Raw genomic sequence first — 27,661 nt, forward strand, 5'->3', positions numbered from 1 at the left:
ATAGATGATTTTGCAATATGTATGTAAAGGAAAATCTATGCCATTTTTATAATAATTTCTTTAATGCATTTTACATATTATACTTTCAATAGTACTAAGTATTTCTGGCAGTCTCTTATGTTATCCATTATTCATTCTTCATTAGCTGAAATTTCAGTCTACCCAGAAAGTACAGTATTCAAAGGTCTTGAAGTTCAGTACATGTTAGTATTTTCTAACCTTATTTTTCTCAATATCGAACGGTTGGTTTGGAAGTCAAGTGGTCAACACCTGGGTCATGATTTTTTTTTTTTTTAATAAATCGAGATCAAGAGAGTGCTCAATAACGTGAGATTTATGAAATGCAAAAATTTCAGGATTTGTTTGTTTGCTTTTTGGCTTTTAAGCCTTTTGAATTCCCTGAGGATATGTATTGGTTTGCCTCACTTCACTGAAACTGTTAAATCTAAAAATATTTTTTTTCTTCCTATATTATATTAACTTCATTCAGGGATCTAGATGTTTAAGAAACTTCCCTCATATAGGTCGCTCATGAAAAACTAGTAAGTTTTTTCACGACTGAGTTCTGATCTTGTTCTGGATCGAGACAGATTTTTGCTGCTTAAGTAACATAAAAAGACCCCAAACCTTCCCAACTTGGAACAGCACTGCTCAAACCACAATCCTGCTTTATTGTTGACACTGACATGCTATTATTAGTTTTCCAGACCAGTATGTCTAAAAGAGGAGCATATTAGGTCTGCAGCTATCCATGCCTGAGAATGGAGGGAACACAGGTTGCTTTGCAAGCTCCAGTTCTGCCTACTTGCTCTGAGGACTCCACATTCTAGTGTGCTTTCCTAGAAAAACTGTTGACATTGACTCCATTTCAGTATGTAATTATTAATTAGCACACTTTTGATAATGTAGTGGGGTTTGGGATGTCAATTTGAAAGTTGAGACTCTTGAAAACATCCTGATAGACTATCACATTTGCATGAAGAAAATGGTTTAACTCTGTCAGCTGGACTGGCTTTTTGTGGTGTCCAAATGTTCACACAGCAATGAGATGTTATTTGGTAATTGGAAAAGGCTTTTTGATGCTTTCTTTTAACTGAAAGGTATTTGTTGCTATTAATTGTTGTGATGTGAATCCTTGTCTGTATCCTACGGCTTCTGTCTAAATGTGTGCTATTAATAACTAGAAATAAATGTCAGCCAATAAAGACTTCAAGGTTTTGAGAAAACAGTCAAGAATGGTAAAAAATGATGGCATACAAAGACTTGCAGTTAAGACAGATCGACAGCACTGCCATTTGTCCTCCTCCCCTCATCACTTAAGCTGTTCATTATTGCCTCATTTGTATTATCTGCTGACCAGCTGTACTGAAAAATGTTTCAAAACAAAGGAAACAAAACCGTTTTACAGCAGGAAGAGTTACATGCATGGGCAGGTAAATCAATAGAAGGAAAGCTTGCAAGACTCTTCACCAGTAACTTCCCTGCTTTTGCACCCTATTCTCTCTAACCCCTTCTTCTGCATTTTTTTTGTTACGAGTTATATGACTACACATGTTATCCAGCAATCTGATTTTCAAGTGCCAGTACTATTAAACCATTACCAGTTATATAAAATATAGACTACAAATGTGAAACCACAGTCATTTGTGATGTCCCTTTTGCAAAAGTGCTTGTATTGAGGATGTTTTTGAGAATGTGTGTGTAATGCAAAATATATGTTGGTTATTAAAATTTCCTGTGTAATTCTGATGTGCCAAAAAATATCTATTTTAGGTTTGCCAGAGCCAAACAGAAACAATGTCTTCCAAGGACTGAGAATGGATCAAGGATTCTACACATCTAAAGACTTCTTACCTTTGGTAGCAATGGCAAGTAAGCCAGGTGTGTGATATGTTCTCTTTGTAATCAGATTCAGTCAGTTATTAGTAGTTATTGATATATAAAACTGTCTGGTTACATAACAACACATGCAATTATGAAGCCCCTTCCAATTAATAGATCTGGGGCAGGGCTTTCCCCCGGGGAGTGGGAACCTCAGGAGTATGCTCAGAAAAGTCAGTCCTAGAGATTATCATATATTAAAATCTAAATACATGACAAATCATGATCCGTAATAAATTATATTTGTTATTTGGAATTACAGTCAAAGGTAACTTAAGCTTCTCATTTGTATAAATTATCTTGATATAAATAGCATATATAAGATGGTCTTGAAAAAAATCTGATATTAAAGAGGGTGTTTCCAATGTATATAAGCAGCTGCTTTGTATATTGTTGATAAATTGTTTTACTTGATCCCAAGTCACGTGCTGCATGTTTCACAGACACATTTAAGTCAGCACTAGTTCCTTACCCAAAGCATTTACAGTCTAGGACTCAGGACAACAGGAGTATGACAGAAGTTAGTAAAAGAACGTTCAGTTCATGGACACCAAATGCAGTCTTGTCTTATGCCATTACATCTTTCAGTACAGAGATGGCTGCATTTGATACCCAAGGAGTATAGCTGCTTTCATTGTTTCTGAATGTGAAGTCATAAGCCCCAGATGTGTGATTTCTATGTCACATTTCTTCATGGTCTAGATTGCCCACTGTGTTGATAAAAAGGAAATTAATGTCATTTTTCTGGGCGTATACTTAGAATGTGGTATTTTACATATCATAGAATGCTGAGTTGGAAGAGACCCATCAGGACCATCAAGTCCAACTCCTGGCCTTGCACAGGACATCCTAAGAATCACACCGTGAGCCTGAGAGCACTGTCTGAATGCTGCTTGAACTCAGGCTTCGTTCTGTGACCACTTTCTTGAGGAGACTTCCCTGGCACTTTCATTGCCCAACCACCCTTTGGGTGAAAAACTTTTTCCTGATATCCAACCTAAACCGTCCCTGACCCAGCTTCATGCCATTTTCTCAAGTTCTGTCACTGGTCCTGAGAGTGAAGAGATCAGTGTCTGCCCCTCCACTTCCACTCATAATGAAGTTTTAAGTGCAATGAGGTCTACCCTCAGTCTCCTCTTCTCCAGGCTGAACAGACCAGATGACCTCAGCTGCTCCTCCTAGGGCTTCCTCTTCAGACCCTTCACCATTGTGGTGTCTCTCCTTTAAATACTCTCTAACAGTGTAATGTCCTTTTCATATTGTGATGCCCCAAAACTGCATCCAATATTGCAGATTAGGCCGCCCCAGTGCAGAGCAGAGCGGGACAATCCCCTCCCTCTCCTGGCTGGCAATGCTGCGCCTGATGCCCCCCAGGACAGGGTTAGCCCTCCTGGCTGCCAGGGCACTGCTGACTCACATTCAACATGCCATGACCAGGATCCCCAGGTGTCTTCCTGCAGCACTGCTCTCCAGCATGTCCTTCCCTGGCCTATACCCACAGCCAGGGTTGCCCTGTCCCAGGTGCACAATCCAGCACTTGCACTTGTTAAACTTCATACAACCACATATTTGATATAACTTTTTTGATCTACAAAGTGATTTTTATTTGAGCATTCAGAAATTTCTTTTGGCGTCATGTAGGGTTGCCTGCTTGTTAAACACTGTTGAAGAATATATCTTCTGTGGCAAATTATTCTGCCTATAAAAGTAAAGTTTATTACCCCACTTCATGCAAAATATTTAGGAAGTGAAATTCTCCATCCCATCTGTCCCATCTCTCTGCTGTTTTGATCAAATGTTTATTTCTCTCTTTTTTCTTAAGCTCAAAGTAGCCTTAAATGGTTTGGAAGAAAGGGGTGGGGGTTTGTTTTGTTTTGTTTTGTTTTAAATTTAAGAAAGAGATACTTATGTATTGCAAAACATTTGTAGTTAACGAAGAAAAAATAAATCCCACAAAACAATGATGAAAAATACTTTCTAGAACTCTGTGAGAACATGTAGCAGTGGCATACTGTAAGTCACCTGCCTGCATGAGGATGTATATATTGTAATCCACATGTTTTAAAATGTTGCAAAGTAGCACTCTTGATTTGCTAGCATATGTAATGATTTTATATATATATGTATTAAGTCTACAATGAGAAAAAGGATGAACTTGGAAGAACTAACCTTTTCTGACAGTAATAGATAGCTCTTTGGTGTTGTCTGTTAATTAAAATGGTCTCTTTTACTTAATTTTCCTAGTGTCTGTCTGCAGCTGTAGCCACCTCTTGCTCTCTAAGGCGTGGAATTTTAAAATAAACTATACATATCCTACATCCTATTTTATCTTTTTTTTTTGCTATGACAGTTCTCTAAATAATAATGATTTAGTCACAGTAAAATACATGTTCTGCCTGTTTATTAAGTTCTGAATACCACCTGTTAATATACTTTCCTCCAAAAGGGGTTCCCCTTGCGAGTATATAGATATGAATTCGCCTTGGGAGAGGCACGTTGGGCTGCTGTGACTGTTCCGTTCTAGACTCATTCTGAGCTGCCATTCCCCTGCTGCACTTGTCCTTTTTCCACTGCTCAGTACGCAATTGTTATGAAGGATTAAGCTCATTAAAAAAAAATGGGAAAAGTTTAGAGAGAATTTTAGACTCAGAATCCAGTTAAGTAAATAGCAAATGTGATGCTATATACATAGGGTAGGAAATCATAGCATTTGTCATACATTAAGCATTTTACAAATGGAGAGAAAATATGTCTATTAGAATGTTGTTTCTCACTCCATTTACATGTCTAAATTAAAATCATTGTTTACTTGAATAATTGTGTTCCACAATTGGATATAAAAATCTGCTGTTGCTGTAGCACGATATTCGAGTTACAGTGCAGTGGTTAAATGGCCAGCTTAGTGCCCCCTGACTGGAACTGTCACAGGCTCATTGAGAATATGGCTTTCTATTATTTATGTCGTTATTTTTCAAATTGTAATCATTTGCCTAATAAACAGTTGTATTTAAACATGTGATAAAGTGCAGTCTCAGCCAAGGAACAGATACAGTTCAGTTTTACTTCAGTATTTTTTTTTAATTGAATCAAATACAAGCTTTAGATGACAGACACAAAATGCTGTCATTCTCTCCATGTAACTTTTTACAAATCATTTGTAGAAAGCTGCTGTAGATTTAATATTTTCTCTCAATGTAAGATCAAGGAATCACTGTAATAACAATATTCTTTCTCCTCATGTTCAGCTGCTGTAGTGAATAGCCTCTGAGAACCATGTCATAGCCAGAACAGTCAGTGGTTATAGAAAACTGAAAGGACTAATTTGATACACTACCATACAAAAAAACTGGTCATCTTTTTTTTTTTTTTAACTACGAGGGTGATGAATCTGATGAGAAAGAAACTTACTTTTTGAGTAAAAAGATTTCACAATGCTGGTTTCAACCTGACAGGACCTGCAATCCTAAAAACACATCATTTGAATTCGTTCTCAATAGAAAGATGCAGCTGCTTAAAGTACTGACTATGAAATTATGTATATGAGCATATCTTAAAAGGTGGAATAAAACTGTCTTTCAGTGGAGCAGAATAATTTGATAGTGACACTCCATGCTTGGAAACTGTAAGATGCAATTTTACACTGCTTTGAGTACAAGTACCTTTTGAGCTGTCATGCAGAAATGGTTTCTCTACTTGAAAATGGGGTTTTCCTTTTATCTTTCAGGAATGTGTGCCTGTCACTCTCCATTGCCATCAATACATGGAACTGTGATTGTACTCGGGGCAGGAGACACTGCTTTTGACTGTGCAACATCTGCTTTACGCTGCGGAGCTCGTCGCGTATTCGTGGTCTTCAGGAAGGGATTCACTAATATCAGAGCTGTCCCAGAAGAGGTAAAATTGAATAACAGCATTTATGAGAAGGCATATTAGTTGTTGTTTCTATGGGGCCTGAAAGTGTACTGTGGGTACTTAAAAGACATCCACTGAAGGTTTTGTTTATGAAAGTGCTCTTAAAATGTATGAATGTTTATTAAAAAATCCGATGCTCACTTTTTGTGCTCTATATAAATAATTTTCCACAGTTGTATCTGTTTCCTGTAAAGTCAGGGATATATTTGCAAGCAGAGGGTAGAATTAATGTAAATTAGAAAATGCTGTTAAATTTTTATTTTTGGAATCAAACAGCTATTTGAGTATTGTAGGTGACTCTTCAGGTCATGATTAGATCCTGGAATAGTATCTTCTGGCTACTGTTTAACAAATCTAAGTGATTTTGATGTTGCCTTGTGAGCCTATATAATCTTGTAAAAATATTGCTTACGGTGATTTTGTCTTTGAATCACTGCCAGCAGCAATGAAGCAATGTCGTTCATCACAGATTTCAGCATTCAATTTGATTTTTGGTTTGTCTTTTGCAAGGTCATCTGCACATTTTGAAACTGACTCTGCTTCCTCAGTGTGTCTGTACTCCAGGAGTTTTTATCGGCTTAGATTTTTTTATTTTGGTGATCTTTTTCCATTTTCTTTTACTTGGTACATTACACTTTTACATGCCTGTGGATATTAGGGCATCTAATGCATCTTTATTGTGGTATTTGTGGTAGTTTGATCATCTATTTCAAGGAGGTGGGCACCTGAGATCTTACGGAAGAGGAATGAAGTTGCAAAGAAAGTAATAAAGGGTGTCTTGGTGCATAATTTACTTCTGTTGCACTTCAGTTAAGAGTTCTAGGCACAATGAAATTACTGAAGGCATTGCACAGGCTCATGTGCAATTCAGATTCTTACTAAATCAGTTGTCACTCTGAACCAAAATCTTTGATAGCAGCCTGGATAAATTCCTAAAAGTTGTCAATGTTTGTACTCATCCAATCATGCAATGGCCTTGAAAACAGTAAAAATAGAAGTAGCTTCATCTAGTAATGGCCATGCTAGAATCATGTCAGGCTGGATATTACATTTTCAAAAAAAGTTGTTGTGTAAACATAGACAATCAGACTCTGAAGACTGCTAAAACAAAGTGCTGATTGACTTAAGCAGTTTTACCATGGCAGAGATTCAGAAGATCTTGTCTGGATTGTCACTCAGAAAACTGTTGTTTACACATGGAAGTCAGTATTTAATAAAATCTTAAAATCACAGTAAACACAAATCGGGGCATGTCCAAAATGCTACTATCAGTCTTCCTAAAAGACACAGATAGTTACATAAGTAACTCTTTTGCCCTCAGAGGAGTTCAAGATCTTCAAAGTAATGGAACAATAAGAAAATATATTGAAGAAATATTTGCCTTGAAAATTTACCTGGTGCCAATGCTTCATTTAACAGCATCAGAGGCTCTGAAGCTGATAGTAAGGTGACTGTCTGCATACTAGAGGCAGCTGACTTCTGCTGCAGAACAATGCATCTTGGGTCAAAAAAATGTTTTCCAATTAGTTTGTTTGTTTTTCACAAAAAACCAGCATAGCTACAGATATATATTTTACTGCTTTTACTCTACAGATGGAACTTGCAAAAGAAGAGAAGTGTGAATTTCTGCCTTTCCTCTCCCCTCGGAAAGTTGTTCTTAAAGGTGGACAAATTGTTGCTATGGAATTCGTTCGAACAGAACAAGACAGTGATGGAAACTGGAAAGAAGATGAGGATCAGATTGTCCGTCTGAAAGCTGATGTGGTGATCAGTGCCTTTGGCTCCATTTTAAGTGACGATAAAGGTAACCCTGACTAATCCATTCTGCAAATGCTGATGGTTATTTTAGCTGCAGCCATTTCCTGTGCTTTGACAGTTGGTGAAATGGGTCTTCTGGAGGTTACACAGCTTGTGACTGCTGGTTCTCTTCATGGGATTTTCTTTGTCCTTTCAGTAGGTCTCAGAAAAAAACTTGTGGGGTCTGGTAACAAAGCAGTGTTCTGTATATCACTGTATAGAGCTGGAACTCAAAAAAGAGATACAGTAGCTCAGTATGTATCTTTTTTTTCAATGCCAGTGGGATCTCAAAGAATACTCTTGGGAATTTCTTCTGGTCTCACTAATTAACTTTACAGAAAGTCATTATATTGCAACTTTAGGCTGAACTGATCTGATTTCTGAAACTTTTTTTAAACCTATCAAATTAAGCAAGAATTCAGACATTCATTATTGTGGTTCAGCTGGTCTGAGTATTACTTATTGCTTGTGCACATACAAGAGAACTGTGACTTCTCTCATATACAGTATTTCTTAGTTTCACTTTACAAGCAGCTTTAGTCTTAAAAATTAGAAATTACATACTTCTATATTAAAGATATGGAAGTTGGGACATTAATAACATTTCAGAGATTGAATTGTCTGCATTTTGCAGAGAGATAAAGAACATGAGTACAGTGAAGAACATGGGAACTAATCAGAGCTCAGATAGTTCTCTTCTGACACTAGGTTAAACTTAGAGAGTTCAGGCACATACAACAAATGTGCCTCAAAAGTTAAAAACTTTGACTCAGCGGGAGACATATAGATAAAATGAATGGATTTTCAGCCTGGGAATGCTCAGCTAGATTAGCAGGTTCTAAAGGCCTTAGTGATCCATGCGCCTACCTCTCTGGGGCACGGTCATGCCAGCCAATTAACCCATGACATCTTGTCAGGGTCCTGGGCATATAAATGCTCTGACAGAGCACTTGGCAAGTACCTCAGATTACACATGATCAGAAAATTTGGTATTCAAAATTTCATGCTTAATGTGGGTTTGTGAATCTTTTCAGTCAAGGAAAATGGTAAATCTAAAATATTCTAAGCAGGGTCTCAATCTGAATGGTGTACTCGGCACTTCCTGTTCACCAACCTGATTGTATGGAATGGTAATCCATCATGCAGCCATGAGAAGAGTCTGAACTCTCTCCTTCAGTAAAAAGAAGGATAAACAAGTAACATGTGAATTCCAGGAGCAGTCCTGTGTTGTGTGTGTTACTGTTGCTTTGGAGTAGTTCCTTGCAGTCTAGGCTGTTACCTAGACAGGAACTGCACCCAGCTAAGTATGGTGCTAATTACTTAGGGTTGCCTCCTGCCTTGGAGCTGCCTCCTGCTCTAAAGGGCTCAGGACCTGCATTCTGTGTCTCTGAGGGAACAGACTCCCATTCCACTTGGAGCTGTACTGCTGTGTAAAGACTCTGGCATCTGTGTGGGTCATGTTTAAGGGCTCAGTCTAACCTCCAGGAAACAGGAAAAAGATTATTTTTAATAGAGATTCATTAACTACTCTGTTGGTGGAGATGACTGACTGAGAATTTTGGAAGATTTTGTTGGTGTTGTTTTTAAAACCCTGTGTTTAGGTTTTTTGGAAGGTCTCCCAAACCCTCATGTGGTAAATCAATATTAGCCTATGTAATCAGTATATTTTGTTGTTATTCATAGACCCTGTGATGCAGCAGTAATTCTGTTTTCTCCCACATTAAAAATTACTTCAGTTAAAAGGGTGAACTTACTGTGTTGCTTAGCCATAATACTATGCCAGTCTTGTATTTCCTAGTATGCATTCACTGTCAAAATTATGTTTTGAGTTTTTTAAATCAGAACATAAAATGGAAGAGAAACAAAGTCACACAGTGAGCTGATTATGGGGGTGAGCAAAACACACGTATTTTGGGTGAAACTGCTGTTAGAACAGCAATCAGATTAAAAGGAAAAATGCAAGGTATTTGTTTTGGATGTTGTAAAAGTGAGAAGAAACTGAGAGTTGAGTGCTTGAAATGTTTATTTTGAGCATAGCACTTCAGGTGCTTAAATCTTAGTTTAAGGCTGTTTTATTGAAAGTCAGATTTGCTTTTCACCATTGAGCTGGATTACAACCAAAACTCCAGGCCACCTCAGTATACATAACAAAAAAGAAAGAAAGAAAACAAAACAAACAAAAAACCCCCACCCCCAACAGCACCAAAAGCATCTTATCTTCCCTTCCCAGTGTTTTGTTGTGGGTGAGTTTTTTTGATTTTTTGGGGGTTTGTTGTTGTTTTATTTTTTTGAAGAAGCACCTTTTTGTAGTCAGGAGATGGGAATATTCAAGTATTCTTTCTTAAAAGATGGAAATGAAAATACTGGAGGTACTCAAAACTCAACAATGCCATGAGCAAACTGGTCTGACTTTGAACTTGATCTAACTTTTGAAGAAGGGAATGGACTAAGCAACCTCCAGAGGGCCCTTCTGGTCTCAGTTATTCTGTGACTGGGTGACTCAGATGCAGGTTGAACGAATGTGTTAATTGCTGCTCATATAAAGAGCTCTATCAATTGACCTAATTCGAAAGGCACCTGAGGGAACTGCAAATGCAGTATTGGTATGGACTAAGCTAGTGGGTTATGTCCTATTAATATTGTTGAATGTTGATTCTACTGATACAAGAGTAAAGAAAATACTATCAAAACCAGAGGGATTAAAATCAGGTTTACCCCCAGTTCATCAAAGTGTTTGGGGCAGCCTTGATGCTCATGTTTGAAAGTTTTATAAGGAGCCATTAAGCATGTTGACTCAGACTGATGTTCTGAGCAGAAATAGCTCATAGGTTAGAAAGTTTTTTTCTAGTCTATTATCCTCAGCAAGATGTTTCTTATTCTTGCATGGTAACTATTCAATTTGATACTGAGATTCCATGCATTCACAGTAGGTATTTAGTCTTTTTTACTTTGTAGTTTTAAAGAAGAGTTCTAGCAGGTATTCAGCCTCTCCTTGGGAATCATATAAATGCTTCATTAGTTTAAAAAAATGGACTGCTAAGTCCATTTTATGCTTCTGAAGTTGCTAATAGACAAAACAGGAGGCTTGCCTTCAAGACTATTTTAGGAAAGTCATCACTTCACTGAATAAAAAAAATCCCAACAAGTTGTTCAAATCAAACTACTGCAGATGGAGTAAGAAAAATATTTTGCTGCTTCTTAAAAAGAAAATAAAAAAATTGCAAGCACAAGCTGCCTTTTTTTTTTTTTACTGCAAAGCTTACAAAAAACTTCGAGCCATCAAAACTGACCCACATAAACAAAGAGCTGTGAGGAATTTTGTACTTTTCCTCATGTTCCTGCTTTTTAGCTTATTTTCTTATTTTGGAGACTTGTGACATATTAGTGAATTGCTGAAATACCTTCAGGCCCCATTCCAAATTGCAACTACTGAGCACACACAAATGTAGTTCCGTGTGCTCCCTATCACTGTGCACAGTCTCAACATCCTATTTAACATCAATCCAGTTGTTTTTAAAGTCAGAACTTCCAACAACCCTTTCCTTATATATTTTGTTCTGATAAACAAAAGAAACAATATTTTTTGACTGCAAGATTTTGCATTGGAACAAATGTTCTTGTTCTGGTTTATTTTCTGATGCGAACCATGGAGAAATTATGGAAAACAGTACACTTGTTCAAAATGCACTACAAAATGCAGGGCAGAAAAGGGACTAAGGCAGGAAAGGGAACTGGCAATGTAACTTAGTTTTATACTCTGTCTATCAGGCAACAGTAAAGAAGAAGTATTCTTATGTATCAGAACACTGACTCGTAGCATGATAATGTCTATTTTATTTGCCTGGAGAGGCAAAAAAGAGAAATGCAAAAATACCCAAGCAAACTCCAAATACCACCTTTCTAAGAAAACTCAGAAATATTATTTGTGAAACAAAATCTATTTTATGAAACATGTGGTAGTAGCTAACTATTACATCATGACTGAGGGGCAAAATTCTATTTTGCAATTCTGGGAATCAGTCACAACTCTCAGATGTTTTACTTTTAGTACAGCTGTCATCTTGCTTGGAAACTGCAGAAACAAACACCAGAAGGCTTACTGGTCCTCTAGAATAGTTCAATGTACACCAAGGATGACTTTACCCAAGTTGTTTACAATTTTATTACTTAACCCATTCATACTTAATATTTATTTCTACAGTTTGAGAAGCATTTTCTAGGGAAAAAGGGTAAAAGTTTGCAGAGCTCTGACCTCATAAGTGAAAAAGATTTTAGTTTTTCTTTGCAAAATTATAGTACTTCAAATGGCACAGAAACCAGGGCTTCCAGAACCTGGAAGGGGAGTTGAGTTTCTTCCTACAGCCTTCTCAGACAACTAGGTAACTTCAACCTCAAAGTACTGAAGCCTTGACTATATAATGAAAGAGTAGGGGGAGGCAGAGAGGCTGTGAATACCCCAGCTGGGAATGCCAAGGCGGGCGACCTGGCATCTCCCCTGGTAGCACAGCATCTGCCTCACACCAAAAGAATAGGCTTTTAGTCAGCAGATTTGTAAAAATATGGTTATGTAAAACTGCAATTTATATAGATTAAAAAGATTCCTATTGAAATAGGTAGGAGTTTTCCTGCTGAGTCGTTTGGAATAGGCTTTTTCTCCACAAGTAGGTTTACTGAATGAGTTTGAGTGCAGCAGTTCCACACTCTGAAATTTCTAATATCCAGAAGTGGCTTCACGATGACTTCTAAAGCCCTGCTAACTTAGAGCACAAATCCTGCTCTTTCAGCTGGTAGACTTCAGTACACATTTGCTTGCTGGTGACAGGCAGTAAACAGTCAGTACCAGCTTGAAGCAGGATCCCCTCCCAGAATAACTGGACCCAGCTTTATCCAGTCAAACCACTCTTTAATCCTGACTCAGTACACTCGTGAGGTATAGAATGAGGGAAGCACGATTGTGCCTTCCTGTATTTGCTGGGCATTTAGACTGGGCATTGTCAGCAGTTAATCAGTCTGCTAGTGCATGTGACAGTTGTAGTTATACATTTTAGATTAAGAAAGTTACAGTATATTTGTATTTTTCTGAAGTAATGCTACTATTCACTTTAAAGGAATTCTGTAAGATGGATATCAAAAATAACATTAATGAGCTACTAAAGCTAAAATTACAGGAACTTATGAAATTGGTTAAACATAAAAACCATTAAACTGTTTATTGAAGCTTCACAGATATACTGCAGCTAATGAGCATTTCTGCTATTTAAATAAGCCCAAATTGAACACACATTACATGGATGCATAATTAGTCATGGCAGTCAAACACACACAGACTCACTTTTAAAGCTTTATTTGAGGAATCTTTTCCATTTGATTTGGTTTGTTAATTAAAATATTTTTTCTGTATTCACTTATATTTTAATATTGTTTTTGCAAATGCAATAATTTGCTGCTGCGTTTCCTCTTGTGTTTGTTTGCTCTGTGAATATAACAAATTTGAAATATATATTCAGCACTGTCCTTTTGTTTGTGTTATTTGTGTTAGCATCACTTGATAGCACTAGAGTAATTAAATTGTATGTTGTCTTTCATCCAGAAAGATCTTTTCAAATGATATATAATATCTTGCCAAGCTATGGAGGAAGGGAAACACAAACAAGAGATTGTAGATTGAATTTTCAAGAGAAAAGCTACGTTAGTTTTAAACTTTGAAGGCTGTGAGTGTGCAGTTTTAAAAGGCACTGTTTACCCCTCTCACAGCTCATGCACCAACAAAAACATTACATATCTAGTTTGTTAGTGTTCAGTGTCAATTGCCAATTCAGAGAGCTGATAGTTCAAGCTCAGGTTTGGCTCTTAGACTCTCTCTCACCCCTTGCAGGGGCAAAGAAGGGACTTCCCTCTGTGAAGACCACAGTTCTCCCCTTCTTTCTGCAGGTGGCCTAGGAGGTGGTCCCTTCAGCCTCACAGTTGCACTGGCTGCCAGATACAAATTGTGAGGATATTAGGAACTCCTATATAAATGCTTTTAAATCGTGCCCTTATTTTAACATAACCTAAATCTTAGAGATTTTAAAAATGACAGAAAGAAATAGCTGCTGGATACCATGTCAACCTTGCCACTAGGGAAATGTTCTTTCCCAGTTTTAAAAATACTGTTCAGGCAGACAAATCCCCAGGCCCTGGAGAAATGTTTCAGGTGAAGATATGTGGAGCATTCTTTGCACTCAAAAAGCTTTTGGTATAATTATGTCCAGACAGCTATTTTAGCACAAAGCAATTCAAAGATAGGTTTGAGAAATGTAATAGATCCAGGATAACAGAGGTAATACCCTATTTTTCCACAAGATGAAATAGGTAGTTAGAACTTTTAGTTCTACATCATTTCTTCTGAAAAACTGCCTCTTCAACAGCATGTTGTCTTTTAACACCTTTACTGTAGCTCAGTCCTGTCTCAGAGAAACAGAAGTTGTCTGTTAAATCCTCAATACCAAATCCTGCAGTACCAAGTTTTCCTCTGTGTTTTTTCCAAACATGTCTTTACAAGCCTGTATGTATTTAGCTTGTGAGAACTGTCTAGACCACATACCGAGATGGTACCACTGTATGCAATATGTTAGCCTATATATGACAAATATAAGATGATCAAAAGCTATCTTGAAGCAGAGGCAGTCTGAGACACAACCCAAAAGTTAATGTATTGATTCATAATTATTACTGAAGCATTTTTAATAAAACTGCTATCAGCCATTAGCAATGCTTTTCTTAAAAGAAAAAAAAAAGCCCAACCTAAACAAACCAAAAACCTTATTTTTCAGACTGAAAAATGTCTCAGTCTGAAGACTGTGTTTCATTCGAACGTTCGGTAATTTAAACATTTTTAGAGGAAACGTTTTCTTGGGGTTTTGGTGGGAGAGAGTGTGCTAGCAATAGGTCTTGCAGATAGATTAAATACTTCTGGTAGGAAATCTGCTACAGTCTTTGAGCTTAGAACTGTCTTCTGTGACTCTGGCTTCTGAACAAGTTGCAAAAAATCACTTTGGATGTAAGTCCTGCATATATATGTTTGTAAATTCCAAGGGTGAGGAGATTGTTGGTAGGACGAGAAGGTGACAGTGTTTGTGCTTTGCTTCCTGTGTAATTATTTTGCCCCAATTATACACAGCCCCCACTCTGGAATACACCTCTAATACTTGATTTGAAGGTGAAGGGAGATACAGAGCCTTGGAAGAAAATCTCATCACTAGGATGTGCAAGAAGGATGTGTTTGAAGCACGCTGTGTGCTGAGGCGAGGGCTGGGACAATACTGGGACGTTGCCCTTTGTATTGGGGAAATATTTTTGTCTTAAACTGGCAGGTTTCTCTTTTACATGTATGACAGTGCAACTGCATCAGCTTAATTGACCTTGGCAATGTACATCTGCCAGGGGTATGTCCCTGAGGGACATTGCAATTTTAAGCTGCATTTTATTGCAGAATCTTCTGTGCCTGTAGACAAAGCTATATAACTCCCTCTATTTTGATATATGCCATCAACATTTTCTAAAAATATTATTGAAAACATGATTCTCTTAATGAAGCTACTTTGAAGTGCTTTGTGATTATAATAATTTTAAAATGTTAATATAGAGCAAGAGTATTTTTTCTGAGCATTTATGTGTATTTAATGACATTTAAACAATATCATGCAGGATAAAATTTTTTTGTTGTTTTCACATCTACATTATTTTGCAAGATGATAATATTTCATGTGCAGAATGCCTATATATGCTGTTTACTAAAAGCATGAAAAATATTAAGATCTCTTAATGCATGCTCTGAAAAAAATCAGAAGTTGCAGGAGAAAAGATAAAAAATATATTGTCTTCTTGTAAGCATTTAATTTTGATTGTGTTTTATGGTTTTATTCTTAATATACATAACAAGTTTGAAGTGAGCCTTTCTTCCAGGATGTTCTCAGTTTAAATATTTAGTCAGGATGGTTTTTGACTTTATTGAAAGATATGTTTTTTGGAATCACATTTTGTAATTCTTGTCAGTGTATATTTGACGGATTTTAGTAACAGTTTTTTCTTTCTTCTATTAACATATTTGTCATTCACTGTAATTACAGTCAGAGAAGCCATGGCACCTATAAAGTTTAACAGATGGGGTCTTCCTGAAGTAGATCCAGAAACTATGCAAACAAGTGAACCCTGGGTTTTTGCAGGAGGTGACATTGGTGGTCTTGCTAACACTACGGTGGAATCAGTAAATGATGGAAAACAAGCTTCCTGGTACATGCACAGATACATACAGGTGATTTTTTTAAGAAGTATTTTTCTCTTTCCTATTTCTATCTGCCTTTACATACTTAAAATTAATTTCATTGTTGTTTTGATTAAATATAGAAGTTTTGGGAAACTAATACCCAGATTATCTGGCGATTAGAACATTACAGATTCATTCAACTTGGATCATGTACTTGAGTTTGGACAGATGAACCCAGCTTTCTTACATTATCTTAACATTATCTTATCAAAGCAACATTTTCTTGGCCCCAGCTCTGAATTCCACTCAAGGATTGCAAGCCTCCCTGCACAATAGACGCTGCAAGTAGAAGTCCTAATTGGGTGATTGGGGAAAAGAAGTGAGCCCATAAGTATTAAGAAGTAAGATTTTCTAATAGAGCATAAAGTAAAACTAAATACTGCCAATGTTATTACCTGGGGAAGTTTAAAAAATGCTCAGGTTATCTACATGGGAACAAAAGTTTGCTCTGATGAAACTGTTAAAATGGATACAAAAGCATGGCAAACACTCAATGCACAGAGGAAAATAATGCAAGGGAGAATTTACCTGAGAAATAGGAGTTTAAGAGGTACAGACTTGAAAAACCTGGTAACTACATGCTCCCTTTTGGTTCTCCTTGCATGCTGCTGACTGAGCACTTCTGCCCCAATAGAAAAGAAAGAAAAAAAAAGAAAGAGTACAAAGTCTAGAGCAGCTGCAGAGGAACCTTCTGAAACAGAGACACAGCCTCTATATGGAGAAACAGTTGACAAAAGTGTGTTCATAGTGCAGGAAACTTTTAGAAACACAATACGTGATTCATTCTCCCACATAAAGAGATTTGAACAACTGAAGTTGGGACTGTAACAGCTCGATGTCTTTCTCCCCCATCCATCTGCTCAAAGCCTCTCTGATTGCATGTTTGTGCAATTTCATGCTGTTGGGGTCTGATTTCACTTCCTAAAAATACTTCAACTGAAAGCTTGTTGTTAATATCTGTGCATCTTTTTTCTCACTTGTTCTAAAGCACTGTTTGTGTCCTGCCTTCTTAGACCCTCTGAAAATGCTGAGTGTGAAACATCTTAAATCCCTGACCTGCTTGCTTAATTTTTCAGTGCACAATGAATTTGGGTAACCATGATAGGGGGAGAGAGGCCATTTCCTCCTTTTTGTCTCCTTAGTCAACCTCTAGAAATATGGGCATCACTTAAATTCCTCCATTATCATTTTGCTTTCTCCTCAAAGCTTGTTTTTTTTCCTCCCCCTCTGTAATGTATTTAATACTTTGGAAAAAATCTGAATAGTCATGGCTTGAGAATTAGAATTTTAAATCCAGCAGACTTGTGATGTTAGAGCATTTCCGTTACCCTTTGCAGGTTTCAAGGCAGCTTATTCAACCTTACAGTCTCACCAGGAAGCTAATGGAAAAGCCTTACAGCAATCTTCACAGGAAAGTTTCCAAATGTCAAGTGTCACCTTTCCAGCTGTTAGATGAATGGGTTGCCCAAGGGCATTTATTTGGATGTGCAGCCCTTATAAAATCTGGTTGCTGTGGTGCAGAGTGCTGTAATTTGGCAATTTACTTCACCAATGTTTGAACCTCGTAGAAATTTTAGTGACTGGAGGAGAGTTTGTTTTTTAAAGAAGTGTTTAGAGAAGGATAAGAGAAGGATTATATTACCCTGATGTTTATAGGGATAGATCTGTGCCACTTGTGTGTGTGCCTTTGTGCACGTGTGTGTGCATGTGTTTGGTTCACAGCTCTGTGTTCTGGAAACATCTGAAACAAATGAAAAAACACCCTTATACACTGCTTTCTTTTTCTCTCAGCTGTGAGATTCTAAGGCAGGCAACTGTCCTGTGATCTCAGGGTCTAAAGTGAGTACACATTAAATTTTAAATAAGTGCATTGATAGCATCTATATCTCCATTACAGGAATAGGTAGCCATTTCCAAAATCACTAGCTATCTCAGCACCAGAATCTATAAATAATGCAATCAATCTTCACCAAAATAAAACTATTCCACAGGGGTTTTCAACCAATCCAAGACCATGTCAAAGACTGAAACTCAAACCCACCATCCTGACTACTTGCAGAATGCACTGTTTGAACAGCACACCGCTTGTATCTCAACCTACTCCAGGCAAAAGGCTAAGTGAACAGATGGGCCTGATATGTGCCCTGAAACTCCAGTCATTGCAAGCTCTGGCACGTGGTCAAGTAAAGCGTGAGATCCAGACTCAAGGACTCTCCAGCAGAAATGCCTTATGTTCAAAACTGGGAGTTATTTACAGAAGCTTCTTGGCTGCTCTTATGTTGGAAACTTTCCATCATTAGTTGCCTAAATATCTCCTGCCTCTTAACATATTCCTCCCACTATATGAGGCATAGGTTCATCTCAGAAATTGTTGCCTGCAGCTGTGTCAGGTTAGTTTCTATAAACATGACCGGTCAAAGCCTAACTAAGGATAGTTGTAGTAGAACCTGTTAGAAAAAGTAGTCTGTCGTCCTTGCAAGACTTTGAGATCCAAACAGAATCAGCCCAATTCATGAAACCATCTACTACTCTTAACATTTTCATATGATTCAACCTTCTTTTGTTATTCCATGAATGATGTAAAAATTTCCATAAAATAATCCTAATGATTTATTTACTTTGGGGATTGCAATGGCCTTCACTTTTGTCCAACAGTGACTTTATGATCTTGTGCAGAGGCAGTACAGGCTGCTATTCTCTTCTATGCCTCAGTTACCATTCATTTATTTTTGATCTGTGAATGGACTTAAAAGTGTAATAGTTATATTCAGGGTAATTCAAAATTATTGCAGAACTAACCTCTAATTTTCTATGCCTGCCTTGAGAGCAAAGACAGCTTCCAGTATTTTCTTCCTGGATGACTGTACCAGCCTTAATGCTTTACTCTTACTGTATTCATACACTTACCTGTAGACTGTTTTCCCATATGTGGCAGTCAAGCTGCCATCTTCTTCTCACTAAAATCCCTCTTTAAAAGTGACTTTTCTACTCTGGTTCACAATAAGTTTTCTTTTATTTAAACTTATTTTTTCTTTACTATAATCTCCCCCCAGTGTTGTCGGTTTTCTTAATACTTTTTCTAGACTGAAATGTATGTGGATACACTTAAAGAACAGAGGTCTGGCTCTGAATTGATATAAATTGCTCTTCACTACGACACTATTCAATATGAATTTTGAGCACATCACTGTGTTATTTAGAAACATTATTGTGTATTTGCTGTTTTTTCTTTACCTGTGCTGTCAGAAAACATATGGGCTTTGTATCTGAAGAATATAGTTGTTGATTCTTTATGAAGGTTGACCATTCTTATGTATTTCTTGAGCATGCATGAATGTATGTTACTTCATAATCACTACCAGAGTTAGTGGTTCCCAGGAAGCTTGTATTTGAAGCTGTTAGTTATGTCATCTGTTTCTTTTCAGGATAACCATGGGAAAAAAAATGAATGTCCTTTTGTTTAGCTAGAACAACGAAGGAGACACTGGCATGCAGACAAGTAACAAAGTAGCATTTGCAAAATAGTGGGAGTAAAGGCAAGAGCAGGACACCTGATATTGTAGTTGCTTGCCTCTGGGTAAGCAGTGTGGCTGTTACAGAAACAGAAAACCAGTAAGGAGCTTAGAAAATCTCTGTCAAACTGGACAGCACCCTGAGCAACCTGCTCTGGTTGACCCTGCTTTGAGCAAGGATATTGGTCTAAGTGGTCCTCACGCATCCCTTCCAACCACAGCCATTCAGAGATTGTCTGAAATGACATAAATATATTTACCACAAAGTTAAATAACAGATAATTGGAGAGAGGCTAGAAGAAGCAAGGGAGAAAAGACATGTTTTAAGATCAGACTTGAAAACAGAGAAAGCAGGAGCGAGATGAAAGTATTCAGGAAAACTCTTCCAGGCAGTGGCATTTGTGGAGAGAGCTCTCTATGAAAAATAACAGTAATACAACTACTTGCTTTCACAGTCTATCTTTGTTAAAGGCCAGGAAATGGAGTTAGTCCATATCTCTCTGGTTAAGAATTTTCTTCATCTAAAGAAAATTAATGTCAAAAATTGTATCAGGTTTAAAGCTGAGTTCCTGTCTCTTAGCTCTGCACTGCAAACCATGTGCTTTTGCCTCTGGGCGAATCCTGGATAGGGTAAGGTATGGCCATTGTCTGCAACGTCCTGGGGATTTTTCACCTCCCTGTTCCAGTATCCAAAAAATTGCCATGATTGAAACAAGTACCTGCAATATTGTTAACTCAGGTGGTTGGCATCAAATTAGAGGAAGAACGGGTCACACTTTTTGTCCTCTAGTACTAAAAATCAAGGGAAGAGTTATTATAAATAAACCCTTGCCTGCAGGCTTTCTTTTCCTATTTGTTTGTGCAGTGTCAGAGAAATCCTTCATTGTAAAGATGATTTTACTTTCAGGAAGCTGTATAACATTTTGATTTGCTAAAAGTTTTGCTTTGTAGAAAATAACGCATCAAGGCTTAGTAAATTTATTTATTTTTATAGGAATTGTGCTGAAAGGAAAAACCAGCAAAAAATAAATAGAGCAAAAAATGAAGTGATAGGAAGAAGGGAGATAAATCTGCAAAGATGTATTGCCACTGGCTACTGACCCTTCAGCTGCATCCTGCCCCTGTGTGTTTTTAAATACTTGGTTTATTCTGTTGAAACTTCTTGTAATCCTCCCCCTGCCACCTCCACCTGGGTCACTTCATCATTAACAAACCATTAGGCACATTTTGTGGGACCTGAGTGCGTCTGGGTGGATTGGTTTTGGTTTTGCTCTTTCAAAGGGAAGTAAGGCATGAAAACTGGGCCTCTACGCTAGTTTGGGAAGTGGCTTATGACTAGTTTGAATGATGGAATCCAGGAGGCAAGGCAAGTTTTGCATAGATGTTTTCAACCACATGGATCAAAAGTCTTTCACTGCTCTGGTGTACCTTTTTTTCCTCCCCTCTCTTTCTGTCTTGTATAGAATTTGTGCTCTATTTTACCACAGAAAGCCCATTAAGAATCACTTTCAAGGAACTCTCATTTTAAGTAAGAACTACTATTAGAGTTTTAATGGAACTTAAGCTGCATGTTCAGCACTGCCTCCCTATTTGTCTATAGCAATCAATATTTACAGTTGTACAAGCTATGAATAGTTTATAAGCAATCGACAGTCTGAAATACATTCACAGAGAACATTTGAACAATTCTGGATAGCAAATGAATTCAAACTGACAAATTAGGTTTATTGCTCACATGTGTGCATAGAGTGGAGCTTACCAAACACTTAAGTCTTTATTTGCTGTTATTCTTACAGAATCAAAATCAAAGAGTTTTTTGGAAGAATTTAATATATCTGTGTTGATTTCATCAGATTTCCCCATACGTTGAGCTATGCAGAAGACAAAAAGTGTGCTAGCATTTTAAAAATGTTTTAGTCTCAGCTGTGTGATCCAGGGTGATCTGTTTTGACATTGCAAACAACATTCTGCAGTTGGAATATTAGTTCAGAAAAACTAAAAAAAAGGTTAAAAAGATGAACTCAAAGTAGTAAAGAAGTACTTTTTGATTGTCTTTTTTATTTGCCAGTTAACAAAAGTTTTTGAGATGTAGAATGCCAGTCTGTTTGGTATTCTAAGAACTCAGATTCTCCTGGTGTTGAAAGGTAGTCTCATGGAGTATGACACAGAGGAAGCAGTGAGCACTTAGAATGGAAGAAATGGGGGTATGTTTGGCTTTTTATGAAGTGTAACTAACTGCATTGGCTGCTACCTGAGAGAGGTCTTGAGACTGTACTGACTTTGGTCCCAAGAGTTGGGATCTTTAAAAATTAGCTTTTCTCAAAATGTTTGCCATTAGGGACCCATTCAGGTTTACATCTTTCAGGCTGGGACAATTCCACTACTTTCAGAACTTTTAAGCCATCAGAAAATTTGGCCCCCAAATGTACCCTCTCTGAAGAATGAAAGATCTGGGATCAGAACAGTGAGATGGAAATCAAGGCAATCCAAAATCCAAACAGGCATGTGAATTCTCAGATTTTGAACCAATGTAGGAAACAAAAAGCACTAAGCAAACAAAAAACTCCTCATCCCATAAGTGCTTATTAATTTTCACAGGTAAAAATGGGTTAATGAAGTTCCTTAAAAAAAAACAAAAAAACAAAACTCCCAAAGGTAGCAATTTGTAAATGGGTGAGGTTTTACTTTTACAGAAAATCTTCCTCACACCTTGAGTAGTGGTTCTTTTTGTCCTGCTGAAGAAATATTCTTTTTAAGGATAGAAGAAAGTGCTGTGATGTTAACTGTGACTTGTTAGGAACACAGATGGTGTAGGGCTTCTCTGTGCTGGAAATTTCTTCTTTATTTCTTTGTGATTTTATTGAGTCAACCATCTGAGTGAGCAAAGATTTAAATTCTCCCCACCACAGCCTGATTAGGATGATGTCCAGTATCCATACATGGAAAAAGACTTTCTCTCTACAATTTTTATAGTATTAGATGCAACATATAAATGGAAATCTTTTCACTGACTGAGATAAGACTGTCTTTAAAATGAAAACAAAAGTGATTGCGGTGGCACAGCCATAAGGTGTATGATGTTCTTTGATTCCAAATCAGAGTCTAACCTTTGTCAATCTTGAAGTATTCATACTAACGCAATTAAGTATAAACCTAATAATAATTTTGCATAAATTGTTAGGTATGCTGATGTGAAAGCTATATAAAATCTTTAAAAGGGCAGGGGAATGGTGCAAAGGTTCAAAATACCTTGAACTAGGGCTGACTGATCCTCCACATGATACCTTTCCTCATTTTTCACAAATCTCTACACTTTAGATTGGCACCTGGGAAGAAAACTAGAAAGAATCTGTCTGCATACTGTAGGATTTTTTCAATCTCGCCAATGCTGGCTACTGTAGAGAACAGAGCTGGCTGTTGAGAGTGACTGAACAAACCTTTGAACTGAACCAGGCTATCAATAAAGGACGTAAAATAGCAGTTTCTTTGTTGTTGTTGTTACTGTTATTTAATTATTTCCAGCATAGCATAGTATTTCCGCATGAATACTATTTGGGCAAAAAATGTTATTTATGTAAGTATTTGCATGTTTTACTGATTTGTAGACCTGAACACATAATAAAATACTTAAGCTTTGCGTTATTATAAATTAATTACTCTTTTATCAGGGTTAATAATATATTAAATGAAAATTAATCAGCAAAAAATACTGTGACTTTTGTTTTGTTTTTGCAGTCCTTATATGGTGTTGCAGTTTCTACAGTTCCAGAACTACCACTCTTCTATACTCCTATTGATTTAGTAGATATCAGTGTAGAAATGGCTGGACTGAAGTTTCCAAATCCTTTTGGCCTCGCCAGTGCAACTCCTGCTACTAGTTCTTCAATGATTCGAAGAGCATTTGAAGCTGGATGGGGCTTTGCTGTCACTAAAACATTCTCTCTGGATAAGGTAAAGAAATATTTTAGAGCACATTTAACATGTAACCATTTCTTTGTATATTTGAAAAAATCTGTCTTTGGGAATGACACTCTTGGATCCAGCTAGCATAAAGATAGCAGACAAGGACATAGAATCGTAGAATCGATTGGGTTGGAAAAGACCTCCAAGATCATCCATGATACATTGTTTAGTTCGACTAGTTGAGAAGGTTTCAACAGTGCAGTGACACAATTTCTGGTTTTATTTGTTGTTGCATCCTTCCCTTTTATTCCCACACCTTTTAATATTAGCCAACTATTAAATGTAAGAATCCTTTTTTAAAAGTATTGCAGTGAAGGAAGAAGAGCAAAGGCAAATTCTTGGACATAGGCCTGAGTAACAGTGTGAATAATTACAACATATTGTCAACCAGTGACAAACAGTAGTGTGGGCTGAAGAAAGCTTTTGAGATTAATTTAGAAGCAAGGGTCTTTTATTACTGGCTCAGAGATGGGATATACAAGTGTAGTGATGGATGGAGACCTTAGCGGAAGAGAAAAAGCTGGATTTGTTCCTCTGCCACCTTTACATGGGTAAGTACCACAGGTAAATTAACTATAGCAGGAGGGCTTCTAATATGGGAAAGGTCTAAGAACAAAGCACTGTATTGCTACAGCATGCTGTAAAATATGACAGGCTGCCTTCTGCTGTCACCTGAAATAGCCCTAAGGAGGTAAGTGTTCCTCTGGATTGCAGCTGAGGTCCAATCTACTTCACAGGGCTTCTTATTAAACCACTTTTTAGGACCTAAATGTCATTCAAGTGTGTTTAAATCTGACTTACATGTATAACATACTGTCAGCTGTGATTGTTCAGTGCCTAGGCTACAGGCAACCCATAGCAAGTCCTGAGATTTATTCATTTATCAGTATTATCGCTGGTATGCTTGCAGTCCTGCTAGACTGTACATTGATTACTGTGCATCTCATGAGCTAAACAGAGGCAGGCTGATTTCCAGCTTGGGTGGGAGTTCAGGAGAAAAGACACGCATGTTGTAGGAAGTGATGCTGGTACTCCACTAAGCATCAGACTCTGAGTCATTTCTCAAATGGTGACTGCAAAGTGTTCCACTGTATGCCATGCTCTGGAGTTGTGACTTGGATGGAGATATTTCAGGGTTTTTTAGTATTTGTTGCAATAAGATGCAAAATACTGCAGGTGTTCTTTTTTTTAAGTTAATAGGTTCAGAAAAGTGCTTTAGGTGAACTCTAATTCAGTGATTGTTATTTCTAGGTGAGCTTCCTTCCAATATTCTGTAAAAGGCAGTAGTCCTTCATGCTGCCTAAATTCTTGAATCATGTGTTGCTGTGTGTAGTAGGACTGTGTCCCGTCCAAGTGTTCCTCAGTTTTTCCAATACTGTACTCTTCCTGGTAGTGCACTGTCCACAGGTGTTAAGCCTTAGTACTTGTAACATGGTTTGAGATGCTTGTCTGAGAGGTGCTGTACAAATAGAATTTCTTTTATTTATCATAATAATGTGGCACTTAATGCTACAAAAATAACTATTTCCAATGGGAAGATAAGCTCAATGAAATACAGCATTCTTATGTGAACAGAGTATTACAGAAAGACTGCTCTTGTTGACTAATGCTGGAGCAAGTTGTTTGTAGAGAGTTTGGAATATTATAGGTTGGTATTACATGCTAAATTTTTTTTAACTTATCTTCTGATTATGTAGACATAGATCTTGTGTGATGTTCAGCAGGGAGTAGAATGCTCTCACTGGGCTGTGGTATCAGTGGAAGTAGAGGTTTCAGACTGACCTTCATGCCGAGCTAGTCACAGCAAACTGCATAGTCAGATCAGGATAAAAGATTTCCTGGTCTAAGCCTGAAGAGTTGGTGGGAAGAGGAGGAGAAGCTGCTCCTCAGACAGTACCATTCCCAAGACTGGAAGAGCTTCTGGGAGCTTGCTAGGACACAGTTTTTGGCAGCTGAAGCTCCTCTGCTTCGGCATTGATTGTATGTGATACAGCTGGGATTCTGTGTTCATCCCTCTTGTCTCCTCATTTTATCTGTCCAAGGCTTAACTTCTGGGCTTCCTTCTTATTTGCAATAGTTAAATGCTGAGTGTTAAACTGCTTATGTGGCAATAGGGAATTTAGCAGCAGGAGAAATTCTCCCTTTTCCTGAGCCAATGACTGATTTTGTCACTATATTTGGACACTGAGAAGGGAAACAATTGACTTCCCTACTTACCATGGGCATCCTTTGGCACTTCAGCAAAAGTGACTGATCCAGGCTAAATTTGAGTGACATATAGCTGGTGAAAAGCATATACAGCCCAACCACAAATTTCCATACATTAACTACTGTAGAATGGGGTAAGGTCAGAGAGAAAAGCATGATAAACCTTGGAAGAAGGAGATCCAATGACAGAAGTAAGAAGGACTCAGGCTAGTAAGCTGGGATTTTCATAAGAATTTATTTCTTATGAACTACTTCTCCTTTTCCCTCTTTTATCCTCTAGCACAAAGCTCTTCTAAAACACTAGTCTAGGGATCCTTGCCACCTATGAGAGGTCTTACTGCCTTGTTTAGAGGAACTGTTGGGTAGCAGTGCTGGAGTTCTAGCCTATGGACCATAGTTTACTCCCCTAGTATTTCCCATCCTCCTCTGTCATGGCTTCACCTTGAAAACTTCACTTGCTGCCACAGAGGGAGTTAGCACAGAGTGCACTGTGTCATGCCGTGCTCACTTGCTTTTTAAACCCTCACATACTTTGCTGTGTAATTATCTTCATGACAGCCTGTGTAGCATTTTCTGTTTGTAGGGTGAGGATTTCAACCGCAAGTGATTCAGCAAAAGTTTGTTGTTGCATACTATGGTACTATTGTTAAAACATAAAAGTAAAATAACATGAAAAATAGCTAAATTTCCTTCAGAATACTTACACCTCTAAATATACTGCACTCTAAATATTTTAGAAGGTATTGGATATTATAGAATAATGCAAATAATAATTATAGGGTACTGTGCCTAAGTGTGTCTATAGGTATCTGAGGGAGATAGGGACTTGTAGGATTTTATTTACTAAATTAAACATCTTGCCATAGGTGCTTCAATATCAAGTAGATTTGATGTCTTCCAGAAATGAGAATAACTGCTTTCAAAATGGACTTATCACTAGGAAAGACAAATGGTAGCAGAATAAAAGTGTCCTTTCACACACCTTTTTCTATATTCATGTCTTCTCTTTTTGACTGCAGGATCAATAGCTCATTGCTCTGTTGGTTCACATAGTATTTGTGTCTTATTCAGATAACTTTGTCCAGCAACATATTATGTGTAAATTCTCTAGCTAATGGTTTGCTAGCTAATGAAAGGAAATGAGGGAGCTTCATATCATACAGTCCACAGAAAAAAAGTGAATATCAATTATTAACTCTTTTAGAGAAAAGTATGTGCAGAATGAGAGATACTGCTTTAATTAAACAAATAGCTGTGAGTGGAAGGTTTTTAGTAGAAATGTTATACTGAGATGGTTTATTTACTTAGAATTTAGTAGTGAATATTGTTAAGTATACAAAATTTATATTAAAACCTGTAACAAGAAAGTTTGTATAAACATACTATCAAAATAAGTCAGAGGTTATATGAAGTGTACCATACTCAATACCACATGGAGAAATTTATAGCAGAAGTTAGGTTTCTATCTGCTGAATTCAGGCTTTGTTGTTCTCTCACTCTATGGCATGGGCTGTTTAGAGAGAGGAAAAAACCAACTGGATTAGCAGAAATGTTTGCTTTGATTTTTAGATGCTTCCTTCACTTCTAAAATTTAATTCTGATTAATCAGATTCATCTGTCTTTATTTTGTTGTGACATGCATTGATTTGTGATGCTGTCGCTTTCAATAATGTGGAAACAGTTGCCTTTATTATGAGAACCAGCAGAAGTCAACATGCAGACTAACTTCATTTTTAATCTTTAATTTTTTTTCATTATATATGGAACAAGTTGCATGGCTGATTTTAAAAACAAAGCTACAATTAAAACTAGATTAAATTTGAGCTAAACCATAGCAGAGGAAACTTTCTAGCCATAATATATGTTTATGCAGTTCACAGATGTAAGTTTTACAATATAATTTGCGAACTATGTCTAAATAAAACCCAGTACTAGTAGAGAATTAATTGATTTGTCAAGGATATCACATTTCTCTGTGCTGTTATTACAGTGTACATATTCTGGTTCCAGCTAGTTCTCCCACTGTACATTTGCACAGTGTGCACCTCGCTTCATAATTGAAAGTGGTGAAAAAATCATGGTA

General features: G+C 37.3%; 1 protein-coding gene across 2 annotated transcripts in view; it reads left to right on the top strand.

Moving 5' to 3' along the window:
• The window catches only part of DPYD (dihydropyrimidine dehydrogenase), a 343,167-nt gene that overhangs the window by 155,992 nt on the left and 159,514 nt on the right, over positions 1-27,661 (top strand). For both annotated transcript variants that reach the window (XM_071565407.1, XM_071565408.1), the window contains 5 exons: positions 1,774-1,881; positions 5,606-5,775; positions 7,387-7,597; positions 15,699-15,883; positions 23,143-23,358. In XM_071565407.1, coding sequence (XP_071421508.1) covers positions 1,774-1,881; positions 5,606-5,775; positions 7,387-7,597; positions 15,699-15,883; positions 23,143-23,358 — 890 coding nt within the window. The remainder of the gene's footprint in view (positions 1-1,773; positions 1,882-5,605; positions 5,776-7,386; positions 7,598-15,698; positions 15,884-23,142; positions 23,359-27,661) is intronic.

The sequence above is a fragment of the Pithys albifrons genome, chromosome 10 (genome assembly GCF_047495875.1).
Source record: "Pithys albifrons albifrons isolate INPA30051 chromosome 10, PitAlb_v1, whole genome shotgun sequence".
NCBI lineage: Eukaryota > Metazoa > Chordata > Aves > Passeriformes > Thamnophilidae > Pithys > Pithys albifrons.